This window comes from Diceros bicornis, chromosome 13, assembly GCF_020826845.1.
Source record: "Diceros bicornis minor isolate mBicDic1 chromosome 13, mDicBic1.mat.cur, whole genome shotgun sequence".
Lineage (NCBI taxonomy): Eukaryota > Metazoa > Chordata > Mammalia > Perissodactyla > Rhinocerotidae > Diceros > Diceros bicornis.
In genome coordinates, this window is record NC_080752.1 from 22,169,130 (window position 1) to 22,189,263 (window position 20,134).

The following is a 20,134-nucleotide window of genomic DNA, read 5'->3' on the forward strand; positions in this document are numbered from 1 at the left end:
CCCCGGCATGCACCAGGCACCCCAAGACGCCCCCCAGGGGCTTCCCTGGACCCCAACACCTGTCCCTCTGCCCTGCCAGCCCCTACTCCACTGGTGGGACCTGTCCTTGGGGGGAATACAGGGGTGGAGGGACCGAGGGCCTGCCCTGCAGGAAGGGGAGATGAGCCCCCATGGTCCCCTACTCTGTCCCACCCCGGAGCTGCCTCCATCGTGGGAAAGCCCGCCAGCTCCTGGGCTCCCACACATCACCCTGTGTCCCTAATTACCCAGGACCCTCCTGCAGCCCCACAACCCACATGACCCCTCCATCCTGGCTCTGTGAGCCCCGAGAAAGGCATCCAGTGTCCCTCAGGAAGGATCTGGATCCCTATGGACCCCTATGGATCCCCAAAGGAGGGCTCCCCGGAACCCAAGATTGTTCCCCAGAGCACCAGGGCCCTGCGCTCTCCACCACTTACGACAACCCCTGACGTTCCTGCAGGCAGAGCGCTGCAGAGGCCGGAGGTGAGGGTCATATGTCAGGACAGCACACCGAAGGGCATGCAGAGCCAGCACTGGCCCACCCTCGCCAGTTCCTGTGTGGCTTGGGCCATCCCTGCTCCCTGTGGGCCCAGCCCTGAGGTTGCGGGGAGATTCAGGACCTCAGATGTGTCCCGGCCCCTACCACCAAGTGCCCAGGGCCAGCCATATCCCTCCCAACCCCTGCCCTCCAGCCACCCTGCACCAATCCCAGTCCGGACCCCAGGCCCACCTAGTTGCACACCCTCCTCCTGCACCCGTCTCACAGGCCAGGCCCTTGCCTCTCCAAATTGTCACTGCCAGGTCACAAACGCCCTCCTTCTGGCCCACCCACGCTCCTGACCTCAAATCCGCCCCAGACATGAGCGGCCTCACTGCAGGGGATAGGGGCCGCCAGGACCCCTTCTCTGCTCTGCGATGGAGCGCTGGTGGGGCCTGGCAGGCAGCAGGCCTGGCCTCACAGCTGTCCACCCCACCACGCCAGGGGGAGGGCAGCTCCACTCCCAGGGATGCGACAGCCACAGCACTGCTAGAGGGCACCAGGCACCACTGTGTCTCCCGCCGGCAGCCAGAGGGGTGCAGCCCAGGAGAGGAGGAAGGAGAAGGGAACCAGGGCTCAGAGAGGTAGTCAGTCCCCCCAGGTCACAGAGCCAATGAGAGGCCCAGGCCTGGGGCTAGGACCGACCCGTCCAGTCACTCTCAGCCTGCCCACCCCACCCTAGTGCACCCCGCTGCACCCCCCCATCATCCTGCTGAGGCCTGGAGTGTGGGGTCCCCAGACGAGGGGCAAGAAGCACACTTGTCACTGTGTGGCGGAGTCCAGGAGCCCGAGCCCCTCCCAGAGTGTCTGGCGGGCTCTCTGTGAGAGGCCAGGCTCAGCCACTGTTTGCTCTGCAGCAGGGTGGCCGGCTCTGTGGTCCTGAGGGCGGCAGGGGGAAGACCAGCCTCCGTCAGGGAGAGGCGGCCTCCTGAGTGGGCTGAGCGTGCCCAGGTCTTTGGGGTCAGGACCACGTGCCCTGCTGGCATGCAGGCTGCCGCGTAGCCACTAGCCTGGGTCACCTCTTGATACCCCCGGGGCCTCTGTAGCCCATGTCGCAGCTCACAGGCCTCTCCCCCCCTTCCTCACATCCCACCCACCCCACAAGTCGCTGCCCACGAGTCCTCTGGCCACACACTGTCTTGTGGTGTCTCGTGGCCTGTGAGGCATCAGTGCTGTCCCAAAACATTCCAGCTCTCCTCACTGGCCACGGTGGGGCTGCCCCTAGGTTCAGCCAGCCTGTCAATGTGCAGAGTCCTCAGGAAGATGCTTTGCTCATGGCCCCCATTGTCGCTGGGCCCTGAGTGGGTGCAGTGATCCACGGGACCCGTGGTGTGAGGAGAAGTGCCCAGTGGCAGAGTGGCCTGCCTTGTCCTGACTGAGCCCCCATCCTGGGCTCCCCCAAAGGCCTGGACCATCTGCTGCTCTTGGGTCCCTGGGGCCCCCTGAGAGCCGGAATGTCAATAAATGAGGTTCCCCGAGAACCTCTGCTGTCGTTCATGCCCTGGAGGTGATGCCACCCTCGCCCCCATCGGGATCTCTGGCGGCCCCACCCAGCCCACATTTGGGCTCCAAAGTGCCCTAACCAGAACCCCAGACCCATAAGGTCTGACTAGCAGGGAGAGGAGGGCAGGAGATGGAGCCTGGGGTGCCGTGGGCAATGGGGCACCTGGGCATCGGAGGTGCGAGGTGTACCCCAGTATTCAGACGACAAGATGGGCGGCAAGCACAGCAGAGGCGGTCGGGACCCCGGCAGGGGCTTGAGGTGCGGCCCAGGCAGCAGGGGAGGGGTGGCTTCCCGAGAACCTAGGATGGGCCTGCCCTGCCCTGCGGCTGGGTTTGTAATCCAAGGTGAATGCAGCTCCTGAAAGCTGAGCTGTCTCCCCCTACTCTCCATCCCCCTCCACCCATTCCCTCCCCCTCCACCAGGGGTGAGTCCTGGGGTCCTGCCAGTGGGTGGGGAATTCAAGCAGTGCCTTCCACCTGCAGAAGGTTTGAGGGATCAAGCCACCCTCGGCTCTGACCCAGGCACCGCCTAAGGACCCCTACCATCCCTGTAGCCTCCATCTTGAGGTCTGCACAGCACAGACCCTCACACTGGCACCACTCAGCCCCTGGCAGACAGGGCCCGGGGTCTGCTGGGCACCTTCCAGCAGCCATGGGTGTGTTTCAGCCAGACAACAAGCCCATGGAGCCCCGAGCACTCAGAGGACACCCCCAACCCCTCTTCCCTGGAATGTGTCTCGGAGAAAGGGGTCTGGAGCAGCCCTGGCCTGAATCACCATCTCTGGAAATCACCTCACCTTCTGAAGCTTCCTGGAAAGATGAGACATGTGGGGGTGGGGGTGTCTGCCTCTCCACCCCAGGCACAGCCACTTCTTGGTGGGGGTGGTGTCCAGGGCCCTGAAAACCACCACAAGGGCTGGCTAGAGGGGCAGCCCCTCTAGGAGCGAGTCCTTTGCTGACCCAGCTGGGGGAGGGGTGGCTGTGCTGCTGAATGTTGAGGATACCAGAGGTCAGGGGGACAGGAGTGACGGCCCCAGGTCCTGGTCAGAGTCCCTGAGTGGTCAGGCTTGACATCATGGGCCTGTCTGACCCACTGGTGCACATCCCAGCACTTAGGGGCAGCCTGGGACCACCTGCCCCAGGATGGTCCCCAGCAACTGCCCTAGGACTGGGGCTGGGAGGGGCTAATGTCAGTTCTGTCTAGGATGGGTCCCCTCCCTGTCCCCACCATGGGTCTTTCTGCCCAGCTGGGGGTCCCACACTGGCTGAGTCCAGATCTCAGTAAGGGCCAGACAGGGACCTTTTCTAGTGAGGTGAGGGATGGAGGCTGGGTGGGTAGCTGCTGTGGCCGGAAGCACTTCTGGGAACAGAGGGTGGCCTCTGGGCCCTTATCTGAAGCTGAACAGACACGTGGACCCTGACCCCAGAGGGAGGGGCTGTGGTTTTCCGGGACAGCTGGTGATGTGCTCCTGTGGGGTGGGAGTTTCCAGGGGGAGCAGTGAGGGGCCTGAAGTGGCCTGGACAGAGTCTCACCATGGGGCCTTTCTCCACACAGGGCTGCCAGGCTGTGCCAGTGGGCACATGCCTGCCCCATCCCAGGAGGCTGGGTTGAGTGGGAGGGGGTGGGAGCTCTCAGCAGCACCTCGTCTCAGAGCAGCCCCCACCCCTTCCCCACACGTAGCCCCTGCTGCCCTGGGCACTGCCCTCCCTCACACACTACTTCCCTCCTCCAAACTCGGATGTGCTCAGGCCTCCCCTACCTAGGACCCCTTGGTGTGGCCTCTGCACACCCATGCACTGGGGTCTCCACTAACCTTCCAGCCTTGGCCCCTGTGCCCCCGGGGCCCTGCACACCCCTTTTCAGGCAGAGTTGTCCTACAAATTGCCATGACCAGGCCCCTGTGTCCCCTCTCTGCTCTGTGGGCTCTGAGCTGGGGCACCGCAGGCCCAGGTCGAGCTTGCAAATTGAGGGGCCCTGGGGGCTCCATCCAAGGAGGCTACCTGGGGAGGGATGTGAGCGAAGGCGGGAGGGAGAGCAGGAGTGGGCCTTTGGCGCTGGGATGACCGCAGGATGGGGGCAGGTGGGGCCGGGTGGGGTAGAGGGCGTCTCTGCGGCGGTGCGTGGTGGAAGGGGACGGATGCTGCAAAAGTTCCCCTGAGGCCCCCCAAAGCCGTGAGCTCCCTGGGGCCAGACCCCTCTCACCCACTCCCAGGCCCAGCCTGACCTTCCAACGCTGACTTCAACCCCATCCCCACCCTCGCCTGACCTGGGTCTCGGAATCCCCCTCCCTGCTCTGCGTCAGCCCTGCCGCCCCCTCGCTGACATTCCGGGCACTGTGGCCCCACGCGGCCGCCCACGAGGAGTTTCCGCGCTGAGTCAGCGACCGTGCGCCAACCTGAGAGGCCCCTCAGGCCCTGGCACGGGCAAGCCATGGGCGGTTTCTTGGGAAGGTCTGTGGATGATTTGGCTCCCAGCCCCTGCAGGGGCAGCTGAGCCAGGGCTGGGAACCCCTCTCCCTGGGGCTGCCTGAGCAGGCGCCTGGGGAGGGTCCAGGACAGCTGTGAGCACCCCTGTGCCCCACCCCAGGGGGTGGGGCAGTCAAGTGACCTAGGTAACAAGAACAAGCCCCAAGAGAGCTGGCTTCCCGAAGGACAGTGGGCGAGGGGTGGGCAGGACAGGAGACCTGGCCTGGACATAGGAGAACCTGAGGTGCGTCCCCCACTGTCACCGTGACGCCAGCCAGCTCGCTGGGCATTTTCTTGTTCGTGAGCTAATTCGCCTGGATCCTCACCCAGAACGTGGGCTCCGTGAGAGTGCCCAGAGCCCCGGGCCCAGGAGGCACTGAGAAGGTGCTCACGGACAAGTATTCCCCTCTTGGGTAAAGTCGTGAAGGGTTGTCGACACGCTTCCAGGGGTAGAAGTGGGCTGTGCTGTGTCGGGTGGGGTGGGGTGAGGCCCCAGGCAGGACACACACTGATCCCCTCTCCCCCAACCTGCTTCGAGTTGGGCCCACCCGGCCCCCTGCCATGGGTGCTGGGCTGGGGTGAGGACTGGTGACAGGGACTCTCCTGGGCTGAGTGCAGGTGGGAGGGCTGGGGGCAGGGCCTGGAGCAGGGGGCGGGGGGACGAGGGCCGCGGGCAGGTGGCCAGGTGCAGTGCGCTGGCACCTGAGGGCGCAGCTACTGAGACCAGTCTCCGCTGGCCTGCCGGCCACACCCTGCACAGCTGTGCCAAGGAGTCCTTATCAGTGTTCTGTGGGTTGCCAGCCCGGCCGGGAGACTGGGCGGCACCCTGAACCATGGCCGGAGGGAGCTGGGTCCTGTGGAGTGGGGGCCAGCAGCAGAGCCGGGAGAGAGGCAGGAAGTGTGGGGTGTGGAGACCAACCTCGCCCTGGACTCGGGCCCAAATGACACAGGGCAAGCACCCCACAGGGGCCAGCAGGCTGTGCGGCCAGCCCAAGCCTAGAACCCGGAGCAGCGGTGGCCAGAGACTGGACGCAGGCCCAGGACCCAGCTGTCCCAGCGCGTGACAAGGCAGACCACCAGGGGGAAGGGGCTTGGACAGGGCAGCAAAGAGGCACAGAGGGCAGGTGTCCAGCCCGGCACCGCTCCTCCGGGAAACCTTCTGAGCCTGTGGTCGCTGCGGAGCGCCTGTGCCCTGACCTGGAACGGCCCCGACTTCTGTCCCACCCCACTCCCGCCTAGGCTGGGAGGGGACTGTGGGCACGGGTGAGGGAGGCCCTGGGGCCCACGCCTCATCTCCCCACCCCCGGTCTTCCCCCAGCACACGTCCACTCAGGTCACTGGGCAGTGTTTATTGAGCGCCACCTGCAGCCAGGTCCTGTGCTGGACACGGCCTCCTGCCCTGGGAACAGGGGCCCACAGACCCCACCCCAGCAGGGCCGGCAAGGGAGGCAGGCGGCCACAGCCATGTCTGTGTCTCCCATGGGGTCTGGGCACTGCTGCTGCCTCTTCTGCATGGTCTGGAGGGCTGGTCACCGTCACCACCCCCACCCACTTCCGCCATTGAGGGGAGCAGGGCCGGGCCCGCAGCAGGGCACAGAGTCCTTGCTCCCAAGGGTCAGCCCTGGGCGAGCGCCTGGGAGGGTCTGGCTCAGGGTCTGCTGTCCCAGAGGACGGCCAGGCCTCACACCCACAGGTCCCCCAGCCCGCCCTTGTCCTCCGACAGCCGCTCCCCCCGCTCCTCCTCAGGGAACTGGCAGCTACAGGAGTCCTCAGCCGGTGGTGGCACCTCCAGGAGCAGCTGGGTCTCTGCAGAGGGGCTGTGGTCAGCAGAGAGGCCGGCGCCCGCCTCCCCCGCCCCAGGGCACCACTGACCTGGGGGGTGCACTTGCTGTCTCCTCAGCTGCCAGACGTGCAGGCCAAGCTGGGCCACGGTCAGGACTAGGCTGCAGGCAGCCACCGCGAGAAGGATGATGGTCAGCGGGCCGTGCGGCTCAGTGGGCGGTGGCCATGAGCTGCATATGGCATTGTGTGTCTTGTTGCCGGGGAACACGGTGGGAAACCCAAACTGGGAGCAGCTGGGACACAGGGACACAGAGCCTTTGGTCAGCCTGGGAGGGACAGGAGAAGCCCCTCCCTCGGAGCTGGCTGGCACTGCCCAGCAGGCCGGGTTCCCCCCAGGACTCACTCTGCCCATGGTTTGCAGTGGCCCTCGCGGCCCCCAGAGAAGGTCCCTGCGGCACAGTCCACACACTTGAAGCCAAAACGGAAACTCCCTGGAGACAGACAGATGGCGCTCAGGCTGCAGGGTAGCTCAGGGGGGTCTGTCTGGGGTCCGGGCCCACAGCGGAGTGACCCCCGCACACCTCGTCCATTTGACAGAGGTCTCTGATGCTCGCAGATGATACACCAGTTCCCCCGTGTGCCCCGTTCCAGGGCAGGCGTTGTGGGGAGGCAGCCTTGGGGGACCTGGGGATGTGACCCTGGACTGAGTGGAGGCTCCCTGGGGGCGTCGGGACCCTCACCCTGGACAGAGAAACCCAGGCTGAGAGGAAAGGACTCCCCAAAGCCGCATGGGCGCTGGGTGCCGTGGCTCAGACTCAGGCCATGGCGCTAAGCGACGGAGCAGTCCCACCACCTGGGCTTTGCAGGACCTGGGACGCTGATGCCTGCTGCCCAGAGCACGTGCCTGGTCCCCACACAGGCCAGCTTCCTTCCACCCACACACCACTTGCCAGACACCTGCCCCCTCTGGCTCGGCCCCCTGGTCAGCCCTCTTGGCCTGCTCAGGGCACAGCCGCCAGAGACTTACCATGCGGCTGTGCCTCCTGGCCGGGCGGGCAGGGGTGGTGCTGGCAGCTCTTGCACTGCGGGTCTCCACAGTGGAACTCAGGCTGGACACACGTGCAGTTCTGCTCAGGACAGACCTCGGCTGGGAGGAGACATGCCAGCCCTCTCAGCAGCTGGGCCGGGCCCCTCCCTCCTCAAGGTTCCCCCCAGCCCTCCACGGGAATGGGGTGTCAGTCACGGCAGCCCAGAGCCCCCAGCCTCTGACAGCCCCAGGGCCCAGAGGCCCCTGTGTGGGAGCCAGGACCCTGCACTGGCCCAGCTGTGTTCCTCCCTCCTGGGTGCCAGCTCCTCAGCCCACAGGGCCTGGCCACATCCCCCCACTGCCCTGAAGCTGCTCCCGCCCAGAGTGGCTGTGACTCGGCATGTAACCAGGAGCTGACCCTGCGGACATGGGAGTCATCTGGGGCCTGTCCCCCTCTTCTCTCCCCCTGCACTGCCCCCAGCTGCCACGCCCCTGGAGGCAAGCTGCCTGGGCCCCCCTGCATCGCTGTCCACCACTCCAATCCCATGGGGGTTTGGACCCTCAGAGCCTCCCCTTCCCACCCCCAGGCCCCAGCAAGCTGATGCTCTGGGGTGTTTTCTTGCAATATTTTTCCCTAGCTGGCGCTTTCCACCTGCCCCTCACCCATAGATACAGGTCAGGGGCAGGGGGAAGGAGGCAGAAAAGGGGCCTGCCACCCCAAACTGGGCAGGAAGTGGTCTGGATAATGGCCAAAGGCTCACTTCCCACTCAGGAGGAACCGGAAGCCCTCCTCCACCTTGGGGCCCCCGGAATCTTGGGGAAGGCTCCGCAGCCCTCGCCCTGGCTCCCCCTCGGGCCACTGGCCCGAGCCCAGTGCGCCTCTGCCTCCTGCGAGATTGCACTGGGACCCAGGGCTCTGGACCCGGAAAGCTCGCCTGCAGCCCGCCACAGCTGGGTCTGCAGGGAGCATGGGGAGGGGGCAGTGCAATGCTGCCCTCCAGCTGGGTGCCTTACCTGGGGCGCAGGAGCGGCAGCAGCGCACGTCTGTCCCCGTCCCACGCAGATGGCGGCCGGGGCCGCAGCTCGGACCCCCGGCAGGGTGCTGGCCCAAACTGAGCTCGCAGAGCAGCGCCAGGCAGCACAGGGCCACCCGCGCACCCCTCACCTGCATGGCACCCACCACCCCGCCTGGGCTCCGGAATTTAGGAGGCCCGGCCCCGCCCCCAGCTGGACACGCCCAGACCCGCCTGCAGCCGCCCGCCTCCACCACACCGGAGAGGGCAAGAAACTGTTCCTATCAGGACGTCCAACACCCGCAGCTCCGCAGTCCCAATGCAAGGGACAGGCAGAGCGGAGGATTCAGGACAGAGGAACCACGCTGTGCGGTTAGAACAGTGGGTGCGTGTCGTTACTGCTCGGCACCGCGAGACCCCCGCAGACCGTGGCCTCTGGGTGACAGTGACCTGTTAGTGCAGGTTTGTCAGCTGTAACGAACGCCCCTCTGTGGGGTGTGGACAGGGGAGGCGCTGCCTGTGGGGGGCACATAGGAATCTCTGTACCTTCCCCTCAGTTTGCTGTGAACCTAAAACTGTTCTGAAAAATAAAGCCTGTTTTTTAAAAAATTCAATGGAGCCCAGTGGGACCTCAAGGGGGCAGGGTCCCATTGCAGGCTGCAGGTGACCAAGGGGCGTCAGGAGACCCACGTGCGGGGTGATCTTGGGGGGGTCCCCAGTGTTCGTGGCCTTTGGCCCAGGAATTCCCATCCAGAAACTAAATATGCCCCAAACGTGTGTGTGTTGAGGGGGACATGACCTACATCCCCAGCCACGTCACAGGGGGCACGAGATGGGGGTTCAGAAATGTTTTCTATGCAAAACTTGCGGCCGCCAGGTCTGGAGGGACGGGTTGAGGGCAAGGGGCGCAGGGGTGGGTGCCGGATGCAGGCGGCAGATGGTGCCCTGAGTCATCGTGGTGGGCAGCGCCCACGGGGCGGGCTCTCGTGGGGATCCCCCACCAGGGCGGCTTGCTGTGCCCCCTTGGCTCCTGGCTGAGCCTCCTCCCCACCTCCAGCTTCCTCGGGGGGCCCCACGGGCTTTTAAAGATCTTCAGCGACCCCTAAACGGGGTGGAATGAAGTCCCTGGTCCTCTGTGAAGCCTCCAGACCCCAGAGCCCACACCTGCCCAGCCCTGGCCGCACCCAAACCGCAGGGCCAAGCCCAGCACCCACCAGCATGGGAACCACCCCAGGGCTTAGAGCCCGGAAGCCCTGTCGCACCCCCAACCCAAGCAACTCCTCGGTACTCGGGAGAGGTGCTGGGAAGGGCAGCGAGGAGACGCCAGGGCAGGGGTTGAACCTCGAGGCACCTGAAGCTCGGAGCAGAGGGGGCCTGCCCAGGTCCAGCTCTGATCGCTGGGCCAGTTCCAACCTAGATCTCCTCAGACAAATCTGGTCACCCTGGAGGGTGTGGAGGACAACTGACGGAGCTCTCAAGCCACAGAAAACTCACCGTGAGACTGTCCGCGTCTCTCTGTGTCTCAGTTTCCCCATGTGGCACCAAGGGGTTCTGGGGCCCTGCTTCCTCCAGTAAGCCTGCCTGGATTGCTCAGCCTTATTTCCCCCCAGCTGAGGCACAGGGGGAGCTGGAATGCTGGGGGCGGGCGGGGGCCTCGGGACTGTGACTGTGGCTGTGCCCATGGGCTGGAGGTGTGGTGACGGCCGCGACATGGGCAGACCCAGGAGACCTGGTTCGAGCCCCTTCGAGACCGGCAGCCACCGCCTCACCTGGGGCAGCGGGTGTCCCTCTTCTGAGGGAACGGACAGGAATGAGCAGTTGGTGACTCCACTTTGTCCTCAAGCCCCTCCTCAGAGAAAGGGGGTTCCTAGGGTGGCGGCGGCTCCAGGCTACGGGGGGCTCGGTGGGTCGGGAGGCCTCTCTGAGGAGCCCCGGGGTCTCTGTTCAGCTCCTGGGTGGGGACGTGGGTCTGAGCTGGGGCAGGAAGAGAGGTCATGTGGTCAGACCTGGACGCTGGGTAGAGGTGGAGAACTGGGCAGTTCTGGACCTTCTGCCAATGCCCATCTTAAAGACCTGAGAGGTCAGGTCTGTGCCAGCACAGGGTCGCCCCAACTCAGGTAAGTGCCCGATACACTGTGACCCAAGAAAATATGATAAATCCCCTATAAATGACGCTTGCCAGACCATGCCGTGCGTCAGCTGGTCCTTCTGGAAGTAGGGACAGAGTTAGAACCTTCTGGAAGTGGTGTAGGGGGTGAAGGTGCAGGGGAAGAAGCCAGGCTGGGCAGGAGGACGTTCACTGGGGGGGTCTGGGCAGGGGAGAGGCCGGCCGGGCCCAGGAAGGCAGGCTGTCTGCAAGGGTGGCTGCCAGCCCCTCGTGACGGCCACCACATGCCACGGACGTCAGAGGACCCAGGTCCTGTGCCCATGGAGATGGTGGCTGTGAGCAGGGCCCTCGAAAGGCAAGCATGACACCAGCAAAATGTCAGCGCTGGCGTCGGCCTTCCTGTCCCAGTGGCTCCGGAAGGCCCTCCCGGCCCCGCCACCGCTGCCAGCTAGCGAGTCTCCGCGACCTGGCGGTGGGGCGAGAGGAGATTTATATCTGCTTCTCTGTGTTTTCCAATGTTTTTTGAGCATTCTGCGTCATTTTTTTCGGTTTACACAATTAACGTGTGTTCATGCAGCCGAGGGTCCACGGGGAGCCTGTGGGGGGCGTGGAGAGAGCCCACTGGGCACAGCCGACAGGGGAGGAGGGGGCACCGGGTGGACCCTGGAGGAGGGGCCTGAGGTGGGGAGTGTGATCAGGAGCAGCGTAGAGGCCAAGAGGGGGCAGCTGACCTCCGATCTCCACAGTGGCGGAGATGAAGCAGCCAGGCGGGGCCAGGGGAAGAGCTGGGACGTTTGGAGATGAAGTCCTTTCCCACAGCCTTCCACCTTCCAGGCCCCAAGGACCCAGCGCCCCCAGCATCCCAGCTCCACGGCCCCTCCTTCAGGTCCCACAGCCTCCACACTGCACTGGGGTCTGTGGTGCCAACTGCCGCCTGTCTTGAGGGCAGGGATGACATGGTCCTGTTCCCTGCCGAATCCCACGCCAGATGACAGAGACTCCGTGGACACTGCTGACTGAACGCCGGGGTGGCTCGGTCTTCCCTTCGAAGCAGCAGGCAGTGCCAAGGATGGGTTTGAGGAGGAAGAGTTTGGACGGGCCTGTGGGGCGACTCTGGGGAGAAAGCTGGCCCGAGAAACAAGGAGGGGGCTGGGGGGCACCAAGGCTCTGCCGAAATCAGAGCCCCAAGTCCTGGCTGACCGAGTGTCCGTCAAGGCGCCTTTGGCTGCAGGACACAGGCAGCCATGAAGGGCGTTCGCCATCTGGCACGACACCCCGGCAGGAGGCGCAGAAGGCAAGTCCCGGTGAGCGGGACTGGATGGCCTCGGCCAGCGGGAGTGGGAGGGGGTGGCGGGAGAGGAAAGGAGCCGGAGGGGAGCGTGCCGGGCTGCCTGCTGGGAGGCTGTGCGGTCACTGAGCGAATCTGCCAAGGCCGTCGGGGGGCTCTGGGGCTCTCTCACCAGTGGAGCTGAAACCTCTTAGCACCTGGGTGGTGTTTTCTTTTTGATTCGTGGCAGCTCTTAAATGCACTACAAACACGGAGGGCGGGGGCCTTCGCCCCTCGCTGTGGTGAAAACGTCTGTCGTGGCTTGTGGTTTCCCTCGCGCTGGTTGGTCACACGCCCGCTGAGCTTCCGCGCTCGATGGGGGCTTCCTGTGCCCTTCTGGCCTCTGTTCAGGGGAGCTTTCCAAACCAGGGGTGTGCAGAGAATGGTGTTTCACACGTGTGCACCTGTGCTCCCGGGACGCTGGCCCGAGGAACCGCCCGCGGCCCAGGGCAGGCACTGACCCCGGATGGCGGTTGGCTCACTGCCCCTTCCTGCTGCCTCCACACGACGAGCACACTGCACAGAGCAGGAGCCAGGAGCGCCGACCCTCAGCTGAAGCTGCGGCACCGTCCTGGTGCACTTTGCTCTGGATGGACACTCCAGCTTTTCCACTTTTGGAGCTTTTTGCATAAAGCTGCTATACACATTTTTGTCCATGTCCAGGGTGGACCAAGGGTCCAGAAACCTCCCGTTTCCCAAAGTGGCTGCTGCATTTCACGCCCACCTGCAGGATCCAGAGTGTGAGGGGTGGCGCTCGGTCCTGGGCCCCTGGCGTATACCAAGCCGGCCTTGGGGGACTTGGGGCCCAGCAGGCATTGGTGGAGGGTCTCGGGGGTCACCACATACTCAGGTCTAACAGAGACCAGAGCGATGGTCCTCAAATGCCCCCTTTGGGACCAGGGCCTCCAGCTCCCACCATTAGCACTAGCCCAGGAGCCCTGCCCACGCCCTCCTGACTGGCCCCAGCACAGGGCCATGGGTCCACTCCCCCGGGTTAGGATCTGGTCGGATCAGCAGCTCCTGGATTTGCCTAACAAGCTGCTGGCATTGTCCCCTCCCCCCAGCACATTTATCTTGGCCTCCCCCACACAAGGACTGGGACAGGCCCAGAGAGCAGGGAAAGACAGCAGCCCTGGAGTCTTGGAGTGGTCCATTTGAGGCCCCCACCCCAGACCCCTGCCTCGGCCAAAGACCCCTCCCCAGCCAGTGGTGGGCATGGCTCTGCCCCTGTGGGTGTGTAGCCCACAGCCCACTGGTGCCCAGTCAGAGACCCACATTTGCCAACGTCGTTTATTGGGGCACCACCCTGAGCGGGGAGTATGCACAACATACATAGCAGAGCCCAGGGTGGGGACCAGCCCAGGAGCACCTAAAACGGAGCAGGGCAGGGTGACAGGCGCCAGGGCCATGGGGTGACAAGGTCATAGGGTCATGGGGTCATGCACGATGGGGCCATGGGGTCATGAGGTGATGGGGTCATGGGTGATGGGGCGATGGGGTGATGGGGCATTGGGGCAATGGGGTGATGGGGCAACGGGGTCATAGGGTGATGGGGAGATGGGGTCATGGGGTGGTGGGGTGATGGGGTGTCGGGGTGATGAGTTGATGGGGCAATGCGGTGATGGGGTGATGAGTTGATGGGGCGATAGGGTGTTGGGGTGATGGGTTGATGGGGCAATGCAGTGCTGGGATAAGGGCAATGGGGTGATGGGATGATGGGGGACAGTGCGATGGGGTGATGGGGTGACAGGGTGATGGGGTGATGAGGTGATGGGTTGATAAGGTGATGGGGTGATGGGTTATGGGGAAATGGGGTGACAGGGTGATGGGGCGATGGGGTGATGGGGCAATGGGGTCATGGGGTCATGGAGTCATGGGTGATGGGGCAATGGGTTATTGGGGTCATGGAGTGGTAGGGCAATGGAGTGACAGGGCGATGGGGTGATAGGGTGACAGGGCGATGGGGCAATGGGACAACGAGGTGATGGTGCAATGGGGTGATTGGGTGATAAGGTGATGGGGTGCAGCAGCCGGCACCTGGGAGCACTCCCACTGTCCCACAAGGTCTAGTGGACCCTCTGGGGCCCCAGCCTGGAGAGGAGGTGCCGACTCCGACACCAGCGGACGCTGCTCAGATCTTGGCCAAGGTGGAGTCTGCATCGGCGTGCTCTTCTTGGATGGGGGTCCGGAAGCTGTTTCCCCCTGGGGAGGAGGAAGGAGCGATAGGTGGGAGGTGGGCAGGGGCCTCACCCCTTCGGGAGGCAGCTGGGCTGGGTCCACAGTGGCACTCACCGGGGGGCTTGGGGACATGGGGCGGCAGCCTCCAGGCCCTGTGGTGCAGGAACAGGGCCAGCACAGCGGCCACAGGGGCAAGCAGGCCCAGGCCCAGGCCCAGGCCCAGGATGGCGGCCAGCTCAGGGCCTGTGGGGAGGCGGAGCCTGCTGGGGTGAGGTCCACCACAGGAAGGGGTCCACCAGAGGACGGCCCCAATGAGGCTGGAGGGCAGCTCCCCCCATCCCTCCCTCTCCACCCCATCTCCCTTTTTGGGTTCGAGGAGGGCCCCACTGGGGTGAGGCCGGGCCCTCTTACCCCTGGGGGGCTCTGTGGGGGATGTGGAGGGCCCCTGTGAGGCCCTGGGCCAGGCAGTGGTGGGCTGAGTGGTAGGGGGCCGGGCTGGGGGACCCTGGGTCTCCCAGGGCAGTGTGGCTGGGGGGCTCCTGTCCTCACAGACAGCATCCGAGCTGTTGCTGGCTGGCTGCAGTGTGCGCTTTCCCACCAAGGTGCAGCTGAGGGGGACAGAGGGTGTTGATCAGGCCATAGGCCCCCTGAGTCCTCCTGGATTGATCAGATGGGCCCAGGACTGAGAAGATGTGAAGAGTGATGGGGGCTCCCCCTGGGTCATTCACGCAGCATCAGACTTCAGACCAAGGGCGGCCAGGAGGGGCCAAGGACCCTGCCTAGTCCCCTACCCCCTAAGGAACCTCACCCCACCCTGCAGGGTCTCCAAGGCCACCTGCTCTGCCTGCCACGCCCTCATCCCTCCATTCCTTCTTGCTCCCCCTGACCCCCACACTGGCTCTTCTCTTTCTGCCCCCACCGTGTAAGCCCTCTAGGGACAGGGGCCTCCCAGCTGTGGATGAGTGAGGGTCTCACACACGCCTGGGGCCTGGGCTGGATCACACAAGCTCCCCACTGCAGCCCAGGAGGAAGGCCGGTGGGAGGAGCAGGAGGGCCGGGCATTGCGGGGGGCAGGTGTCATGGGGGACAGGGGCCATCATGGGGGGCAGGAGCCAAGAGCTCCCCCAGCCAGTGGCTTCCTGCTCCAGGACCTGGCCCCCGGTCCCCAGGCCCCCAGGCTGCCCAAGCCCTCCAGCCCCAGGACACTCACTTGGTCCAGGGCTTGCAAGCCTGGTTGTTGCCAGGGGAGAAGTGTCCTGGTGGACACGGCGCACAGTCTGCAACGAAGACAGTAGGACAGGCTCAGCCCATCTGTGGCCACTGTGGGGTCCTGGATGCTGCAGCCACTGGGGGCCAGGCCTGTGGGCACTCACCCTTCACGGCCCTCAGAAGCCCCTCCCTGCCCACATTCTGCCCACTGGCCCTGACCCGGGATCCCCCACCCCCATCTTGATGGACCTGTTGGGGGAGCGGCACTTGGCCAGGCCTGGGGTGACACTGTGTGATATGGGGGGGGTGACAGCATGTGACACGGGGACATGTTTCTCTTACACGGTTCCCAAGGCCCCCACAGGCACATGCTGCCCCCAACCCGGGCTCACCAACTCCGAGCTTGTAGCCACGCTGGGGCTGAGTGCCAGGCCTGCAGCGGCAGAGGGTGTCCTGCGTGGGTGTGCATCTCTGCTTGGGTTCGCTCCCACTTCCTAAGGGGTCAGGTGGGGCGGGCACAGTCAGCGGGGCAGCTGGGGTGCTGAGCAGGCTGGAGGTCTGGGGACCAGGGTCCTCAGCAGCCTCCCCAGGCCCTCCGCCCCCTCACAGCCTGCTGGCTCCCAGGTCTCTCTGATCCCTGGACATGGGTTCCCTGCTGGGCACATAGCCACAGGGACAGCCCTATGGCAGCTCCGGTCTCCCTCACCACCCTCCCTCCTGCCTGCAGCGGGACCCTCCATGGCCCTTGGCTCCCAGGTCTAACCCCCAACAGGCCACGTGGCCCACACATGCTCCACCCCAACTCCACGTGGCCTCGGCACCCCCACCCCGGGAGGAGGGAGGTGCCCCTGGGGGATGCCTCAGCTGCTCACGGGACCCCTGGGGCGGAGCAGGCCCCCTGTGGTCTGGGGTTTGCTTCTGCGGCTGAGGGGCCCCACGGGTGCTGGGCGGGGCCGGGGTGCGGCGGGCGGGCGCTCACTCTGGTTGCACTGTGTGCAGGGCTTGCAGGCCTCATAGTTTGTGGCCTCGTTGTAGAAGCCAGGCTCACACGGCCGGCACACGGTGTCCTGCTTGCCATGGCAGCGGCTCTCCATCCCGTAACCTGCATCGGGAGGCCAGGGTCAGGACCCGGCACAGCCTGGCCCTCCCATCCTGGCAGCCCCCGCCTGGCCTCTGGCTGGCCCACTATCCAAGCCTGGCTCCAGGTCACCCAGCACCCGGTCACCAACCCTGTCACCCTGAGTCCACTTGCCCCACAATACCCACACCCTGTCACCCCATCTAAGTATCCCGTTCCCATGTCCCTGTCTCTCTGTCCCCATGTCCCATGTCCCCATGTCCCATCCCCTCATTCCCATGTCCCCTATCCCCTCATCCCCATGTCCCCTGTCCTCTCATTCCCATGTGCTGTCCTCATGTCCCCATGTCCCCATCCCCATGTCCCCCCTCCCTTCATCCCCACGTCCCCTGTCCCCTCATCTCCACATCTCCTATCCTCTCATCCCCATGTCCCCTGTCCCCACATCCCATCCTCATATCCCCCTCCCCATGTCCCCTGTCCTTTCATCCCCATGTCCCCCATCCCCATGTCCCCTATCCCCTCATCCCCACGTCCTCTCCTCATGTTCCCATGTCTCTTGTCCCCATGTCCTCCTCCCCTCATCCCCATGTCCCCCATCCCCATGTCCCTCATCCCCATGTCCCCTGTCCCCATGTCCCCGTGTCCACGCAGGTGCTCCTCCCCCACTCCCTGGCCGGGCCTCTCACCTGGATCACACTCCCGACAGCACTTGCTGCCACCGGGGTAGGTGTTCCCGGGACAGTTGAGCTGGGCCGCAGCGCCCAGCACAAGCCCCAGGAGCAGGAGGGCTGAGCAGGGCGCCCTGGGCCACTGAGCCCTCACACGCATCCTCATCTCCGCCGGCGGTGCAGGAGTCTGGGGTTTTTCCTTGCAGGATGTGGCTATAAGGGCTGCGGGGGAGGGGTGGGGAGGGCGGGAGGAGGAGGGGACCAGGAGGAAGGAGGCCCCAGGAAGGGCTGGTGCCCCCCGACCCAGGCTGGTGGCCGGAAGGCAGCTTATCTGGGCAGCACCCCTCCAGGCTGTGGGCTTCTCCTCTGCCCTGGGCCCCGGGGTCCCCCACCCCTCAGCCATGCCCACTGACCTCAGGCTCAGCCCAGCCGGCAACTAGGCACCAACCCAGCCCCCTCCCACAGCATGCAGCCCCGGGGCCACAGGGAGGACCCGTGCCAGGGCCAGCAGGTCCTCTAGCCCATCTGGTCTGCACCACCCCACACACCAGACTCTCCCACTCCCGTCTCACTGGGGAGGTGGAGCCTCTTTGGCCGGGCACCCTGGCTGCCCCCTACCCTGCCCAGCCTGGCCGAGCGGCCTGAACCAGGGTGGATTCGGGCCCCTCCACATGGCTCGCTCCTTCTGGGCACCCACCTTCCCTGCACAGAGCACACCCCTCAGGGGGAGCCAGGGGCTGCTCCTGCCACCCCTGCAGAAGGCCACATTCACGCCAGTCCTCACCTCCTCAGCTAAAGGGTGCACAGCCCATGTGGGTAAACTGAGGCCACACAAGGGCTCAGGAGACAGGCCCCTTCACAGTCTGGACCTTCCCCGCAACATCAGCTGCCGGGGGAGGGTTGGCAGTGCCCCAGGCTCCAGAGCGTGATCACCGGCGCAGGTGTCCTCATGACCAGTGCCCACAAGGTGAGTGTGTGAGCGTGTGTGGGCACGTGTGAGCGTGTGCAGGCGTGTGCTGGTGTGTGAGCAGCTGAGTGTGCCTGAGCACAGCCAGTGTTAGGACTCACTTGAGTCCCTGAATCTACACGTGGAAGCCTCGACCCCAGTGTGGCTGTATTTGGAGGTGATTAGGGTAGACGAGGTCATGAGGGTGGCTCTGATCCCATAGGACTTGTGCCTTTACAAGCAGAGGGCGAGACCCCAGGAGAGTGCACAGGGGGATGGCCATGTGAGGACGCTGGGAGAGAGGCCTCAGGAGAACCAGCCCTGCCCACGCAACCTCGATGTCAGCCCCCAGGACGGGGAAACAGCATATGTCTGTCCTGAAGCCGCCCCGCCCCCCATTCTGTCAGCAGACTCAACACACTGCTGAGCAGGTGCTTGCCCTGTGTCCTGGGTGTGACACGTGCTGAGAGCATGTGTGAGCCTGTGTCCGTGGGTGCGTGGCACACGTGTGTCGAGGGCCCCACGTGCTGGGACGGGTGTGTGGCTACTCCTGTGAGCACCTGGGCCTGTGTCTGGGGGTCCCGTGAGGACAAACTGCTGGCACCCGCTCTGAACTCTTGGCCAGGCAGGGCCAGGAGGAGGGCTGTGTCCCTGAAAACTCTGGGGCGCATCAGGCTCTCCCCGCCGTGGTCTCAGGACTTCCCACAGCACCACAGAAGAGGGAAAGGCTGGAAAGACCCACTTGACCATCCCACGGAGTGCTGGGGGTCCTCAGACGTGGACCGGACAGTCCCAGGACAGGTCAGGAGGGCCTGTGTGCCGGGCCACTAGGGTGTATAAAGGGAAAGAGCACATGCACACACACATATGCACACATGCATGCGTGGAGCCCGAGGCAGGGGAGGCTATACTGTGTCGTTTTTGCACCTTTTAAGTCTTAACCGTGGGATGGGATCATCTGTCCAACCATTCACTTAAAATCGTTCACTTAAAAAGACTCAGGTGGGGGCCGGCCCCGTGGCTTAGCGGTTAAGTGCTCACGCTCTGCTGCTGGCGGCCTGGGTTCGGATCCCGGGCGCGCACCGACACACCGCTTCTCCGGCCATGCTGAGGCCCCGTCCCACATGCAGCAACTAGAAGGATGTGCAGCTATGACATACAACTATCTACTGGGGCTTTGGGGGGAAAAAAGAATAAATAAATAAAATCTTTAAAAAAAAAAAAAAGACTCAGGTGAGTGAGCTGGGCCGTGGCCGGGGGCCACAGTGGTCCCAGCAATCCACGGGTTGATCGGTGGTCAGTGATTTCCTGTTGGAGAAGCGGAGCACATCGTGCAGGGGTCTGCACGGCGAGTGGGCGGCAATAACAACGGGGACCCCGGAAACTCCATGGTTCCCATTCACTCCCCTGGTGCTGGGCGTGGAAGGCTGTGCTTGCCTATTTCACGGGGAAGAAACCGAGGCACAGGAGGGTAGGGACCCGTGCTTCCTGCTTCCCGCATCAGTCGGGAGCTGGGCTTTGAACCCGGCTCATCTATACCACCACCCTGGCCTGGGAGCAGCGCTTATGAGCCACTTCCTCAGGGGGCACAACAGGCTCTCCTGGTCAGCAGGGCCTCTCGACCTCCTGATCCTCAATTCTTCCCCATTTTCTCTGAATTGTCAAGCCCTCTGGAGATGGCTCTCCCCCATTTCTAGGACCTCTTCCCTGTCTGTAAAATGGGGACATGGGGAGGCTGTGCCCTGAGCCACCTCTGCAGCCTCTAGAAGACTTGGATGCCCAGACCTGCCCTCTGGGAGGGGAGCTCCCTGAGTGAGGCCCCTGACCACGCTCAGTTCCCCAGTGTCTGAATCTCATGATCACAGGTGCCAGGTGTATCTGGAAGGGTCAGGTGGAGCTGGGACACTTTGGTATAAAAAACATTTAGTCTTTGTCCCCAGTTCCTGGCGCATGGCTCCTAAACCTCCTGGGATCTGGGGAGTAAGAAGAGTCTCCGGGATGCTAATGGGGCGACGGGAGGCTGGGGCCCTGGATGGCTGCTGAGGATGGGGGCTGGTCCCCAGAAAGACCAATGCAGGACTGGAGGGTGGGAACTGCTCCCTCTCCTCTCCCCCAACCTCCAGGAGGAGGGGGCTGCGATGGAGCTGATGAGCCAGTCAATCGCGCCTGCGTGTGAAGCCTCCATGAAAACCACAGGCTAGCTGGGCTTCGGAGGGCCTCCAAGCTGACGGCGCCAGGAGGGGAATGGAAGCCCCGCGCCCCTCCCCC

At 64.5% G+C, this 20,134-nt stretch overlaps 2 protein-coding genes across 4 annotated transcripts; both read right to left on the reverse strand.

Moving 5' to 3' along the window:
• Positions 1-6,119: 6,119 nt before the first annotated feature.
• On the reverse strand, positions 6,120-8,519 carry TNFRSF18 (TNF receptor superfamily member 18). 2 transcript variants are annotated; one of them, XM_058551998.1, is made up of 5 exons: positions 8,352-8,519; positions 7,338-7,457; positions 6,714-6,801; positions 6,401-6,603; positions 6,120-6,334 (listed from the first exon to the last, which is right to left on the reverse strand). In XM_058551998.1, exons 1-5 carry the CDS (start codon positions 8,506-8,508, stop codon positions 6,210-6,212), a joined length of 693 nt encoding a protein of 230 aa, XP_058407981.1. In that variant the 5' UTR covers positions 8,509-8,519; the 3' UTR covers positions 6,120-6,209. The 2 variants fall into 2 exon arrangements, with proteins under 2 accessions (XP_058407981.1, XP_058407980.1); XM_058551997.1 differs by having other exon boundaries at positions 6,120-6,603.
• A 4,533-nt stretch (positions 8,520-13,052) lies between these two features.
• TNFRSF4 (TNF receptor superfamily member 4) lies at positions 13,053-17,088 on the reverse strand. 2 transcript variants are annotated; one of them, XM_058552000.1, is made up of 7 exons: positions 16,939-17,088; positions 16,151-16,273; positions 15,564-15,665; positions 15,173-15,239; positions 14,374-14,570; positions 14,077-14,205; positions 13,053-13,986 (listed from the first exon to the last, which is right to left on the reverse strand). In XM_058552000.1, the coding sequence occupies exons 1-7, from the start codon at positions 17,084-17,086 to the stop codon at positions 13,916-13,918; spliced, it is 837 nt and encodes a 278-aa protein (XP_058407983.1). In that variant the 5' UTR covers positions 17,087-17,088; the 3' UTR covers positions 13,053-13,915. The 2 variants fall into 2 exon arrangements, with proteins under 2 accessions (XP_058407983.1, XP_058407982.1); XM_058551999.1 differs by having other exon boundaries at positions 13,053-14,205.
• Positions 17,089-20,134: the final 3,046 nt, after the last annotated feature.

Excerpts from the sequence above, each read along its gene's own strand:
- TNFRSF18 (XM_058551997.1), bottom strand. The coding sequence starts at position 8,508 with ATGCAGGTGAGGGGTGCGCGGGTGGCCCTGTGCTGCCTGGCGCTGCTC. Across the intron at positions 7,458-8,351 it reads CTGCCGCTCCTGCGCCCCAG|CCGAGGTCTGTCCTGAGCAG; the intron begins GTAAGGCACCCA and ends GTCTCCTCCCAG. Across the intron at positions 6,604-6,713 it reads CACTGCAAACCATGGGCAGA|CTGCTCCCAGTTTGGGTTTC; the intron begins GTGAGTCCTGGG and ends CCTGTGTCCCAG.
- TNFRSF4 (XM_058551999.1), bottom strand. The coding sequence starts at position 17,086 with ATGAGGATGCGTGTGAGGGCTCAGTGGCCCAGGGCGCCCTGCTCAGCC. Across the intron at positions 16,274-16,938 it reads CTGTCGGGAGTGTGATCCAG|GTTACGGGATGGAGAGCCGC; the intron begins GTGAGAGGCCCG and ends CTCCCGATGCAG. Across the intron at positions 15,240-15,563 it reads TGGCTACAAGCTCGGAGTTG|ACTGTGCGCCGTGTCCACCA; the intron begins GTGAGCCCGGGT and ends TCTTCGTTGCAG.